The sequence below is a fragment of the Ambystoma mexicanum genome, chromosome 10 (assembly GCF_040938575.1).
Source record: "Ambystoma mexicanum isolate Mex_15411 chromosome 10, UKY_AmexF1_1, whole genome shotgun sequence".
Lineage (NCBI taxonomy): Eukaryota > Metazoa > Chordata > Amphibia > Caudata > Ambystomatidae > Ambystoma > Ambystoma mexicanum.
The window spans coordinates 739,295,355-739,307,895 of record NC_090932.1 but is presented as its reverse complement, the minus strand read 5'-3'; the positions used below and the strand labels follow the sequence as shown (position 1 = coordinate 739,307,895).

Here is a 12,541-nt window from a genome sequence, read left to right as displayed (position 1 = left end):
TTTGAAACTACAAGAACCAGAAGGTCTTAGGAAAGGGTGGCGGGAGGGGTCAGAGTGGTCCTACAAGGGTCACGTTATATCCTTAGTACAATCGGAAGTCTCTGACCCCTTACCAGAGGAAAACTAGAAGAAGGAAACCCCGCTTTCTGATAAGATTGTGAACTGTGGAATAAGGCAAGTAGTGTGACCCTGATAGAGGGATGCCAGAAGAAAGCTAGGAGAAGGAAAACCCTGCTTTCTGATGAAAATGAGTAAAACAAACTGTGGAAGCAATACATGAACTGTGTTAAGGAAAGGCTGTTGTGAACCCGAAGGAGGGAGGCCCAAACTGCGAGGAGGATCTTAGCCCGGTGGAAGAAGATCCTGAGGGACAAAGAGCAATCGCCCAAAGTGCAAGATCACAGAGAGAACGTCTGTTTATTATTCTGAATCAGCACTCCTTCTAAGGCAAAAGACTTTTTACAGGAAAGAGACTTAGCCTCTGAAGGTTTTGATATGATTGAACTGTGAACCTCGTGTTGACGAGGTCAGGGAGTGTGCTGTGCTCAAGAGTCCCGTCTTGTCCTGTGCTTCAAACGTGGAGAAGGGTGTAATGATGCCTACCCCCAGGGACCCAGACCACGTCCAGCAACCCCGGAAGCAGGCATCAAGTTATCCTAAGCAAGCCCAACAACCCCTGCTAGGGGCTATTTGGGTCCAGTCCTGGCGCCTATGGCGCCAGGCTCATATGGAGAGTCACTCCTGGCGCCATAGGCGCCAGGCTCATAGATTAAAACTTACCTGATGCAGAACATGCTGCAAACTTACTTGATGCAGACCATGCTGCAAGAGCTCCAAGGCAAAAGAGGCTTGGAAGGGACTACTTTACTTAGGGACTATTTTTTACTTGGGCGGGGCTGGGGAGGAATACTTACCTGGGACTGCTTTGGGGGCAATTTAAACCACGCCAGAAGAGCAGCACACGCTTCGCGTTATTCTGCATCCAGCAGCGTAACGCTCACTGTGACTGCAAGTCTGCATCCAGCCTTCTGCCACGCCCGCCTCGAGTTTGGAGCTCCTAGAAAAAGGGAGAAAGAAGGAGAAAAGGTTAGAACAAGAGCAATACCTTTAATCCTTACCTGAATTCCCGATCCATCGCGCCTTCGAGCTGGAAGAAAGAAGTTATTTTATGCGCGTTGCCTCGCCTGCTGCAGCGCCGCGCTGAACTCACCGGCCTTCGCAGCATCTTCACATTCCACCGCATCCTCCTGCATGTTCCCGCCGCACTCCGGCACCTAAAGAGAAGACAAGAACAGCAAGGTGAGCCAAGGGAAAACACAGAGGAATATTAGTTACCCCCCCATAGACTTACCTGATTTTACCACCGGGGGTACTATTCCTCTTAACGGGTCGGCGCAGCTTCCACTGCATCTTCGCCGAACCCCAGCCCCTAAGGGGCAACAAAAGGACAGCAAGGTGAAACAAGGGGACTAACAAGGGGAACCCTCCTCACCACAATAGACTTACCTGATTTTACCTCCGGAGGTATTATTCCCCAAGACTTCATACTTTCTCTCAGCACCTGAATAAGGGAGAAAGCAATAGGTTACATATTGACATTATTTTATCGAACTGTGTTGGAAAATACAAATCCTTACCAGAATACTACCGGTTGCCACGAGGAACTCTTCATTAGGGTCAAGCTGCAACCTGCAAGGAATCGAACAAGAGTGAAAGTCCGGCATTTGAACTCTTACGAACTTTATACTTACGGCGTCTTACCGGGAATCTCGGAGTCAATATTGTTCTGGAACTCACCAATTCCTTCGAGCCAGTGAAGCAACTGGTTATCAATGCGCCCCTGCGCTCAATGCAGGATGGAGAGCTCATCTTTTCATACCATCAGGTGAGACTATAAGAGGGGACATCAAAGGTGATCTGTGGGGAGAACAGAGGGGGTGGGGGGATTTACGCTCAACTCCACGGGTGGTTAATTTCCTTTCTCCATTTGCAGAACAATATTCCTATGGGCCAAGCAAACGAAGCTAGGTGGGCCAGTCCAGTCCGTCATCTCAGCCCTACGCATCACAATGGTGGAGACCGCAGCTGTCCAGTTCCGATCGACGCCTCTGTGGGAGCCAGGTGAGCGTAACAAAGGGAGACCCAGCCATACCATCCTGACTTATTTTGTGAACACTTCTTCATTTCTGGTGAACATTATCCCACACTCTTTTTGTAATTTAGTAGTAAGGATTGGCAATAGGTTTTTCATAGTATAGGCCCTCTTTCTTTGACACGACATCACTAGGACTGCCTTATTATTACTGGATGGTCGTAGCTTGCTCTCATCTAAGATTTAGGTTTAGATTAGGTGTTTATCTCACCCATTATAAAGTTCAATAAACACCCTTGAACTGTGATCACTTGTGTCTGTCTTTACTGTTGCCACAATTAGTTCCTTGCACCAGTGAGTACCCAAAGCTTCCAAATTACTGTGCTATCGCTCTACACTGTGCTACTAACCTATAATGCATCCACTCCTGCTCTTCCTGCTGCTCCTCCTACTCACCTTTCCCTATGCTTTGTCCAGTCCTCCTTCAACCTACTCCTTTCCTATCCCTATTATAAAACTCACAACTTGAAACTCCCACTAGTCCATTTCTCGTCCCTCGCTTTCTAACAAACAAAGCCGACAAGCTAACCATACCTCCTCTAACACCTATACACCTCGTCTCTCTTGCTCCGAGACTCAACTTCTCTTCCTAACATCACAACTGAACATTGCACTCTGGAATGCTCAGACTGTATGCAACAAAATGTCCTTTATCACTGACTACTTTCACTCCAGCTCTCTGCCCCTAGACCCTCATGCAATCACTGAAACCTGGATTTCTCCACTTGATACTGCCACTCTGGCAGCCCTACACGACTCCAAACTAACCTTTGTTCACTCTCCTCGACTGAATGGCAGAGGTTGAGGCGTCTGAGACCTACTCTCTTTCCGCCTCAATGTGTCACAAATCTCCAATGCCACGTCCTCTCCTACCTCTTTTGAATTGACCAGCTCTACTATTGCTCTGCCTCACTCGGTTCACATCATCTCCATCTATCACCCACCTGGTCCCACTTTACCGTTCTTTTATGACCTTGGGCATCTCCTTGATTCTTTTTCCACTAAACAACACCTAATGCTCTTGGGTGACCTTAACCTTTCCTCTCCAACCACTTTTCAGAAATCTGAACTTCAGTCTGGTCTTAGTCACCATGCTCTCCACTCTGTCCATAACCTACCTACCCACACAGGGAGTAACTCTTTGGATCTCTTATTCATCACCACCTCTCTCTCAGCCACTAATACACTGTCACACCATCCATATCTGATCACTCAATTGTTTCCACCACCATCTCCTTTCCACCCACTGACCTTTTCCTCCCCACTTGCTTCACCTATTACTAAAAGGAAATTTAAACCTTCTGCCATTCCCCCTTTCTCTTCGGCCTACAGTTCTTACTCGCCCTCTTCACATCCGATACCTCTTCCACCAACACTGCCTTCTCCAGCCTGCAATCCCTACTATACAACTCATTCTCCTCTCACTACTTACTTTCACCCCTAAGTCTCAGAATCGTCAACCATGGGTCACGCCATTCATACGCTCTCTCTGAACAGAAATGTGTCGGCTGCTGTGCAAATGGAGGCGTACCCACTCGCAGGAGGATCTGCAACTCTACCTCTCTGCCCTCAAGGGGCGGAACCACAATGGGCCGTGGAGCCAGCTGCAGCATGCAAAGCGATCCCCAATGCTAGCCAGATGCCGGAATGCTGGCGTTTCCCCCAACCTCGAAGTCCAGGTCAGAGGAAGAGGAGGGAAGAGACAAATGCAAAAACTACCGGTTTACTCTGGTGGTGTGACCACGACACACTGTGGTGGGCTCAGAGCCAGTAACAGACATTGTGACCAGCTCGCGGGGAGAGTCTGGTTCCCTGAGCTCTATGCCCAAAAGACATTAGCTGCAAAGAAAAGTAGCAACCAGGAAGCAAACGCTCCCACAGAGAGACTACCACTGGGAGGTATAAACACTTTGAAGCAAGGCTGGGAAAGCCAACAAAGTCATGGGAGCCTGAGAAACCCAAGTGGGCAGGTGCCCACGTGCATCAGAACGAGAAAGGTACAAACATTGTGAATCAAGGTTGGGAAAGCCGACCAGGTTAAGGGAACCTGAGAAACCCAATCAGGCAAGCGTCCAAGGTGAAGCAGAGTGAAATAAATACGAACATTTTGTATCAAGGTTGGGAAAGCCGACAAGGTTGTGGGAGCCTGAGAAATCCTGAGTGAGCAAAATCCCTGTGTGCGCATTACGGGAATTGAGAGAAACCAAGTGTGCCAGAACGCTGTAGGGCTGTACAACTTTGGGGATTCCAGGAGCACAAGGCTGTGATAAAGAGAACTGTATTACAAGGGAACCTGGTGAGGTCTTGAGAAAAAACGTTTCCGGAGGAAGAGGAAATCATACAGGGGAACTTTTATTTGGACTAACAAAGCCTGCAAGACAGCTGTGAACGTGTTTGTTTTGATAGTTATGAACTTGAAACCATCGACAGACCATCCCAGTGATAGGGCCAGGCAGAAGCTGAAGGTAGAGGTCATTGCTCCGCCCTCTCTTTTAGTTCAGTTTTCCAAAGTGGTAGGGCCAGATTAGATGGATAGGATTTTGGACCAAGGACTTCTTTCTTTGGCAAGCACCATTAGTTTTAGTTTATAGGTAGGAAATTCCCTCATGGAAATAGGGCAAGTTAAAAGTTCTTTTATGTTTAGTAAAAATCCTTAGAAAACATGTATGCCGTTGTTCCAAGTCCTCCTCCTGGTTGCCACAGGAAGATAGATATAGATGTGTATGGCCCTATACCTTACAGTGGCAGAATTACTACTCAGTAAAGTCTAAATGAAAGTGTATTGCCCCGAAGGTTACATCTATCGTTTTCCTGTTTGATAATGTAAAGAAATACACATTTCTGAAGCTGCTGGTGGGGGGAGGAGGGGGCAGCTTTCTCTGTATCTATAATCAGTGAGAATTTACTGAAAAGGGATCTAGAAGAGGTTTTCCGTTTTGTGACCCGCTTTCCTGCCATTGTGCTGTTGAAAAGGCAGAGTGCTTAGCAAACATAACTCCGCCACCCGAGCTCATTTAGCACCAGATTGGAACTAAATTTAAATTATGGCGATGGAATCCCCTCCTCTTACCCTACAAAGTCTCTGAGCAATTTAAAATGGTATTTCTTTTTGTTAATAATTTGGTTAATCACGCTGAGCACTTTTAAGGACATCAAATCCTCTGCGATCGCCAGGCACGATAAACTTAGTCTACTGGCCACTTTGACTGAAAATACATACTATACAAAATGTCGAGTGTTTGCACATCGGTGGCATGCAAGGATGAAAGGGATTGTACTATGAATCTGGTTGCACCATTAACCTTTCCCCAGATTTCATATTGGATAATGTTCAGCTTTCTCCCTATGCAAAGGCTAGTGCATCAGTTGCATACACTTTAAAAAAAAGCTTTGACTGCTGTTGCATCAGAAAACAAAGCATTTAAGGATTATCACGTGGCTAAACTTCAGAACACGAGACAAAACTCGTGCGTGGAGCAAATAGTTGGCTGAACGCATTCCAAACCGGACGCCACAAATGTACAGGATTAGAGGAACTTGTTTGTTTATCAGACTAAGGCCGCATGCTGCTTTGTGTAAAGCGGCAAGGAACCAAAGCCCATCTGATGCAATTCCACTTTGACAAGCAAGCTGTTTGTTTTTCCACGTAATTTACAATTTACTATGCACCTACAAATTCAATGCTCATTGCTTGCATAACTGACAAATGGCCACGCGGCTTGAGAGTTTACTCACAGTTTTCTACACAAACGTACTATTGCCTTTAAAATATCGATTTTTACAAACGTATTTTAAACGAGACAACTTAATCAACAGGTACTTACAAACATAGGTCTGCCAAGTAGCAAGGACACTGTTCTTTGGGGAGATTTCAAGGCCAACGACCTTCGGGTTATCAAAGGAGTGAAGCAGTGCGCCATCAGCAACATTCACAATGTTTATTCTAAAGGAAGAAAAAGTTATTTTAGTTCAGAGAGATTGCACGAGTTAATTAAAAGCCAAGCCATCATAACACCCAGCATTCACATTGCAAATTCATGTTCTACAACAAACAAAATATCAAGGAACAGCCTGAAGAAAAAGACTTTCAAAAACAGAGGGAAAATATTACAGTGACAATTGGAGGCAATAGAAGAGAGGCATTTTTCTTAAAATAAGGTTCTATGGTAACTTAACTGCATTATAATATCTGTTGATTCTGCTGGCATAATAGCTGATTGAGGAGAGGACATGGGTCATGTACATATGCAACAAACGGCCATACCACCTGGCATTTGAAAAAAGTCAAATCTGGGAACGCAGTGGCCCAAGAACCAAGTGTGGTATAGGTGTGGAAGAACAAAGGGGTGGGGGAAGGGGTTAATGAGGGAACACAAATTAAGGGATGTTTTTAAAATCAAGTTTAAAGTGTCATAGGACATTCTGTGTATTTAAGATTGTTTTATAATTAGTTTGCATTGTCATTGCAGGGATTTCATGCTTGAATAATCTTGGTGCTAAAACAGGATTATAGAAAATACTGGTTTGGTGACCATGAATCTTCCAAGTTGAATCTCTCTGGGGGGGATGTAAACAGAGCACCAGCCATCATTATTTCCCACTCCATTTGAGCTCATTCTTAAAAATGCATCATTTACCCTGAGTCTAGAGACACACAAATTCCAAGTGGGAAGATTTTCGCAAACTGGGACTCTCTTTCATGGCGGAGTCAAATAATTTAATGGAACGTAAGGCAGACTTTGGCTAAGAAGGCAAAGCCAGATACCAGGATTTCCAGTTTAGACACTGCTCAGTGTACTAATATAAAAGATGAGGTGGTTCTACACTCAACAGTCCTATCAAAAAGACTCAAAAGGAGCTGTCTCAAACAAGGTTTCATTTCTAGTTTATATAAAATATTGATCATCACAATACAATTAGGTCCCAAAAAATACATCCTGCATGTCAGAGGGATTTAGCAAACTAACTGCACAGGACTTTGAGAGATTCTGGAAGGGATTGCGCACAGCAACGATATTGGTCCCAGCCCTGGATGTACAATTCAAACTTTCCCATTGATGGTCCTGCCACACTATGCTACTTAGATCAACAGTATGTTCACAGATCAGTCCTCTCTTGGATGCGATGTGGGAACAGAGGGTCCTATTTTCATGTATGTTTGGAGTGCTGCGCTCTGCAACATTTTTGGTTTCACATTCGATATATCATTTCAGCGATAAGGGGGCTTCCTATCCCCTTTACCACAGCCTACCTGTTACTAGGCTATAGTCCAGAAAAAAACATTGCTTAGGATCGTTTGGGTCCCAGTTTAGCTTCCAAACGTCTGCTAGCTTAAAGATGGTGTATACCACAATTTTGGAGTAAACAAGATTTACCATTGAACGCAATGCATTTTACCAGAGTCTGGCACCTCTTAACCGTGAAATACAATCACTAGTGATGTATATAATGCTTCTTTTTATGTCAATGCCATCTGGTCGCCATTCATGAAATTGGACTTAAAGGAGCAGTTCACTCAAAAATAGTTTTGTTTAAAAATATGGGCCATAATCAAAATATATATAAAAAATGTGTGTAAAGAAAGTTCCTATGTAACATTTTGGGGAAATGAGGCTCAAAGTCTTGAAATGGGGGCATCCATTTTGTAAAAGCAGCAGCATCCTCTGATCATGTTAAGCTCTGCTCTCGATGCACTAATCAAGCAAAAGCTCCCCTACTGGGAGCTTTGCTTACTGCAAAGAGAGCAGTGCTTAACATGAAGAGGGGAGGCTGCCACAGTAAATGCCTTCACTTTCATTTTACGTTTTCTGTGCTCCCCAAGCACAGGGAAGTACAGAAAGCATAAAATGAAAGGCACAGCAATTATAAATACTTTGCCGGCCGAGTTTTCATAATTGCAGTGTCTTTGTTTTCAAGTTTCCTGAGCATGGGGAACTGAAACAAATGTTACAGCAATTATGTACTCTGCCGGCGTCCAGCAAAGTATTCATAATTTGCACCTTTGGTTTTGAGTCTCCCGGGCTCCCTGCTGCATTTATAATTGCTGGTGCTTTCGCTTTGAGTCTCCTGGGCTCCTCCGGGCCGACAGAGCTCGGGAAAGCAGACAAGCAGAAAAAAAAACCTCACCTGGAACACATGCAGGGGCTGACAGAATTCTCTGCTCTCTGGCTGTAATAAGAAAAAGCTCCCAGTAGAGGGCTTTTGCTTTATTGTTGCCGCAAGAGTAGAGTTTAACTTAAGCACAGGAGGCTCATTATTTCACAAAATGGATGCCTCCAAGTGCTTAAAATGAGTCATTTCCTTAAAATTTTACATAGGAACTTTCTTGAAAAATATTTGTTATATATATATATTTTTGAATATGGCCCATCTTTTTAAACAATATCATTTCAGAGTGAACTACCCCTTTAATAGATGGATGTGCCGGCATAGGCTCAGGGCTTTGGAATGGAATGATTTTACTTGTAGAATCCTCCGTTGATGCATTTCTATATTAGCGCATATTTAATTTTCCAAAGACAACAATATTTGAATTTTGGGTAAGGAAAGGAGGCTGGGATAAAGATGGAGATAGTATTTTTGTTTACTTAAGTTTATACAATTGAAGATTTAAGCCTGTACTGAAAACATGATCAGCTGTTGTGGTCATTTCTTTGAAGTCTCAATAAAATTTGGTTGAAACAAAACATAATGGAGATTAACAGATATAATCAAAAATTAACACGTCCTCCAGTAAACCTTCTCTTCAAATATAAAACCAACATTAGGATTAGTGATTGAGTTATTGGGCTCATTCCACAGAGTCTGTGCTCAAAGTTGGTTGATTCAAACTTGGGCCCTGGTTCATAGAATCCAGCGCAGAAAAGGTTCAAGCGATGCGCGCCGAGAAGGAGCGTGTGCCAGCCATGGCGCAAAGAAACTATTGCGCGGAACGCGTATTCATGGATTTACTGAGGCATCACTAGCCGTGGTGCAAGGATCATCAAGCAGTGCTACTAACGCCCCCACGTGCAGTAAAAAGTAAGTAAAATGCCCAACACAGCGCAAGCCCCTATGCCATCCCTAGACCAGCATACAGCGCCCCCAGCCAAATCGCGAGAAAACTCAGTGCGGACGGGGTACGTGCTGAGTTTTCATGCGATTTGGCTGGGGTGCGGACTGGGTACGTGCTGATTTTTCACACAATTTGGCTGATGTGCGGGCAGGGTACGCGCCGAGTTTTCACGCGATTTGGCTGGGGTGCGGACGGGGTACGCGCTGAGTTTTCACGCGATTTGGCTGGGGTGCGGATGGGGTAATCGCCTCCGTAGGAAACAGACGTGTGGATGTCCGGTGCAAAGAAAGGACCCAGAGGTACTAAGGAGAAATAGCAGGCGTTTCCAAAATACTAACACGATGAACTGCAGCTACCCTTGATTCCACCACGTGAACTACCACAGGGTGATACAAGACCATATGGTGTTCCTAGAAAAGAAACAATAGGAGTTGGGTGACAACGCATGAGAGACTCCTGAAATTAATGCACGTGAATCACTACACGAAAAGAACTAAGGGAAAGGTACCGATATGCAGCGTGATTAGGCGACACCTCTACACTACACCCGGTCTCTGCTTTGTCCACTGAACAAGATTGTAAATTAACCTGGGGTTAAAAGACTTAGGACCATCCAAGCTTATCCATCTTTGTCCTGACGAAGGCCCAGTTACAAACGACAAGACCACAAAGTTTGGATGTGGTCCATCTCCACCGAATGGGCCGAAGCGCACTGCGTCGACATTATATTTGTCTATACATCCATCAAAAACCACAAACTCAATAGAGGTGACAGGAAGTTAGCACCTCTCAGAGATAATAAAGGGGGTATAGCAGAGGAGCTCTAAAAAATTCTAAAAACAAGGATTAGGGCCTTTAACAAACATCCAATGACATCAGTCTAGATGCTTTAGACAAGAATAAACTATGCCTGTCTTTCCTTGTGTCAACAACTGTACATGCGATTATTCTGTTTTTTTTAATCCCCTTATATGTTACTCTGTGTAAGAAGTCCGATCAACAAAATGAACTTCTGTAATTATTGAGATAGAGTAGTTGCTACTCTATGGCATACTGCGGATGCCATGTGTTATAACTAACCCAGAACAAATGTGTGAAAAGTAATTGTGTCAAATGTGATTTTGTCATATGTTACATGTTTTTTAAGTTGAGAAAGGAAACTTTTTGGAAAAACAGGAACTTTGATACACAAATGAATAAAATACAGTTCCTTGTTATATTCATAAAATTGTGTTGTTTTGGTCTACAAGAGGAAAACGAATTGTTAACTCTTAGATACTAGCTTGGTACCGACTACATAGAGTCACGATAACGCAGGAGTAGAAGGAAGTCTGTGATTCCTATTTTTCATAGTATATGTGCCCTTTTACATCACAGACTCCTCGAAAATAAAATATTAATGGGTATGGCCTACTACACACACTCTCTCTCTTGTGATAAGCCTGGCTGCTCAGTCACACTACCAACTTGTGTAGTACAGGCAATTGGTGGATTATCTAATACCAAAAGAACAAGGGTTGTGTAGTCTCCCACAGGGTTACTACATAAATTCTTGCCTAACAGGGCCTCCGGCTCCAACTTTCACATGTGGTGGGACTGCCCGGTGATAATACTAGGGACACTTCTCCCGGAGATCTACCTCAGAACCGGTGCGACAGCAAAGTTAAGCAAGATTAATCACCCAACTCCTCCTAGCAGCCAAAATCACTCTCGCCCATAGATGGAAAACACAGGATGGCCCGCTGCTACAACTCTGGTGGGTTAAGATCAGGGATATCCTGGTAGCAGAAAAGGTCACAGCAATTAAAGAAGGGACACTCCACCATTTTACTAACATATGGACACTAGTCCTGGACTATGAACAGGACTACCCAGCCCAAACTCATCAACCACAGACAAAAAGACTCTCCCTGAAGACAACCGCATATCGAGAACCTTCACCCCCACACCCCTGCCCGAGGAGAGCCACTTGTCTGATTACTAAATGCCAAATGTACTAATATGTTCCATCAAGCTATCTATGTTGTATACCGCAACTGTTTAAATAAAGTTATTAAAAAATGATAATTCTCCATATGGCAATACATAATAAAATGTTCTGTCTGCCCACAAAAAGTTTAAGCATGGTCAAAATATATGATCCTCAATCTACTGCAGTCATACAAAACAAGGCCACCTGCACCGAATCCCTTGGGTTAGACATCAACACACATCTCTCCTTCAAACAGCCCATGACAAGGAATCTGCTGTCCGAGTCTTGACCTCACCCCCTCTCTTACCTGGATGGTGGCAATGCTGTTTTGTAAGGCCTTTCGGCGACTACCCTGGTACCTCCGAGATATGTCCGATATGCTGCAGCACAACTCCTCAAAATACTCCACAAATTCAACCACATCACCCTGTCCCTCATCAAACTGTACTGGCTCCCGCTGCAAGCATGTATCATCTTCAAATCCTGCTGCATAATCTACAAGGCTGTCGTCCTGAATTCCCCAAGCTACCTCACTGAGCAACTCAGCATCTCCGAAGGCTTAAGGTCCACCAGGAGTAAGGACATGTGCAGACTTGGACTCAGCCAGTGCAGGAAGGAAAGAACCAAAAGACAGGCCGACTCAGCATGCTCCTCAAGACTCTGGAACCTGCTCCCATCAACACCAGATTCACCCTCTCACTTATAAAATTTATGTAAGGAGCCCAAGACCCTTCTGTTCAAGGAATGGCTACTCCCCAACACCTAGGTCAACACACACTCCACACTCTATCTGAGACTGGGTTATCTGCTCCTCACCGTTTCGTCATGTGGTTGCTTGTAGAACCCTTGCTGCCAAATTGCCAGCCCTCACCCTCCCGAGTTGTTAGCTACCCGCTCCCTTGCATATCTGCTTCCCTCACTGTTTCATTCATTCTAGGAGTGCTTCATTGCCTCCCGAAGCTATGTCTGGGCTAAATACCTTAATAATAGTGAAGGTCCCAAGCATTACCTACGATAATCCAGCACTGTCTTATGAATCTGGGGGCCTAAGAGCACCAAACGTAGAGAAATATTGTTAAGCAGCACAGGTGCAGTACGCCGTCTGGTGGTTTGGAGAACACAATGATATCCCACAATTATTTATGGAAAGGATGTCAAACCATCAGGCATGCCATGAGGTGATGCCATGAGGTGAGGCTAAAATGTGTAAGGGGGTACTGCAACCATGGGATAGTACTTTGAAGGCAATACCCACTGCAGTCAAATGTTCTGCAGATTAATTTTCCACTTTCACCACTCTATAAAACACCTGGCTTGCATATTACTTTCGAACCTAATTTTCAACACACCTTGGGGCATTGGG

General features: G+C 44.5%; 1 protein-coding gene across 1 annotated transcript in view; it reads right to left on the bottom strand.

Moving 5' to 3' along the window:
* EIF2A (eukaryotic translation initiation factor 2A) overlaps nucleotides 1-12,541 on the bottom strand; it is a 627,352-nt gene that overhangs the window by 492,727 nt on the left and 122,084 nt on the right. Inside the window, exon 4 of the mRNA XM_069618378.1 lies at nucleotides 5,977-6,095. Coding sequence (XP_069474479.1) covers nucleotides 5,977-6,095 — 119 coding nt within the window. The remainder of the gene's footprint in view (nucleotides 1-5,976; nucleotides 6,096-12,541) is intronic.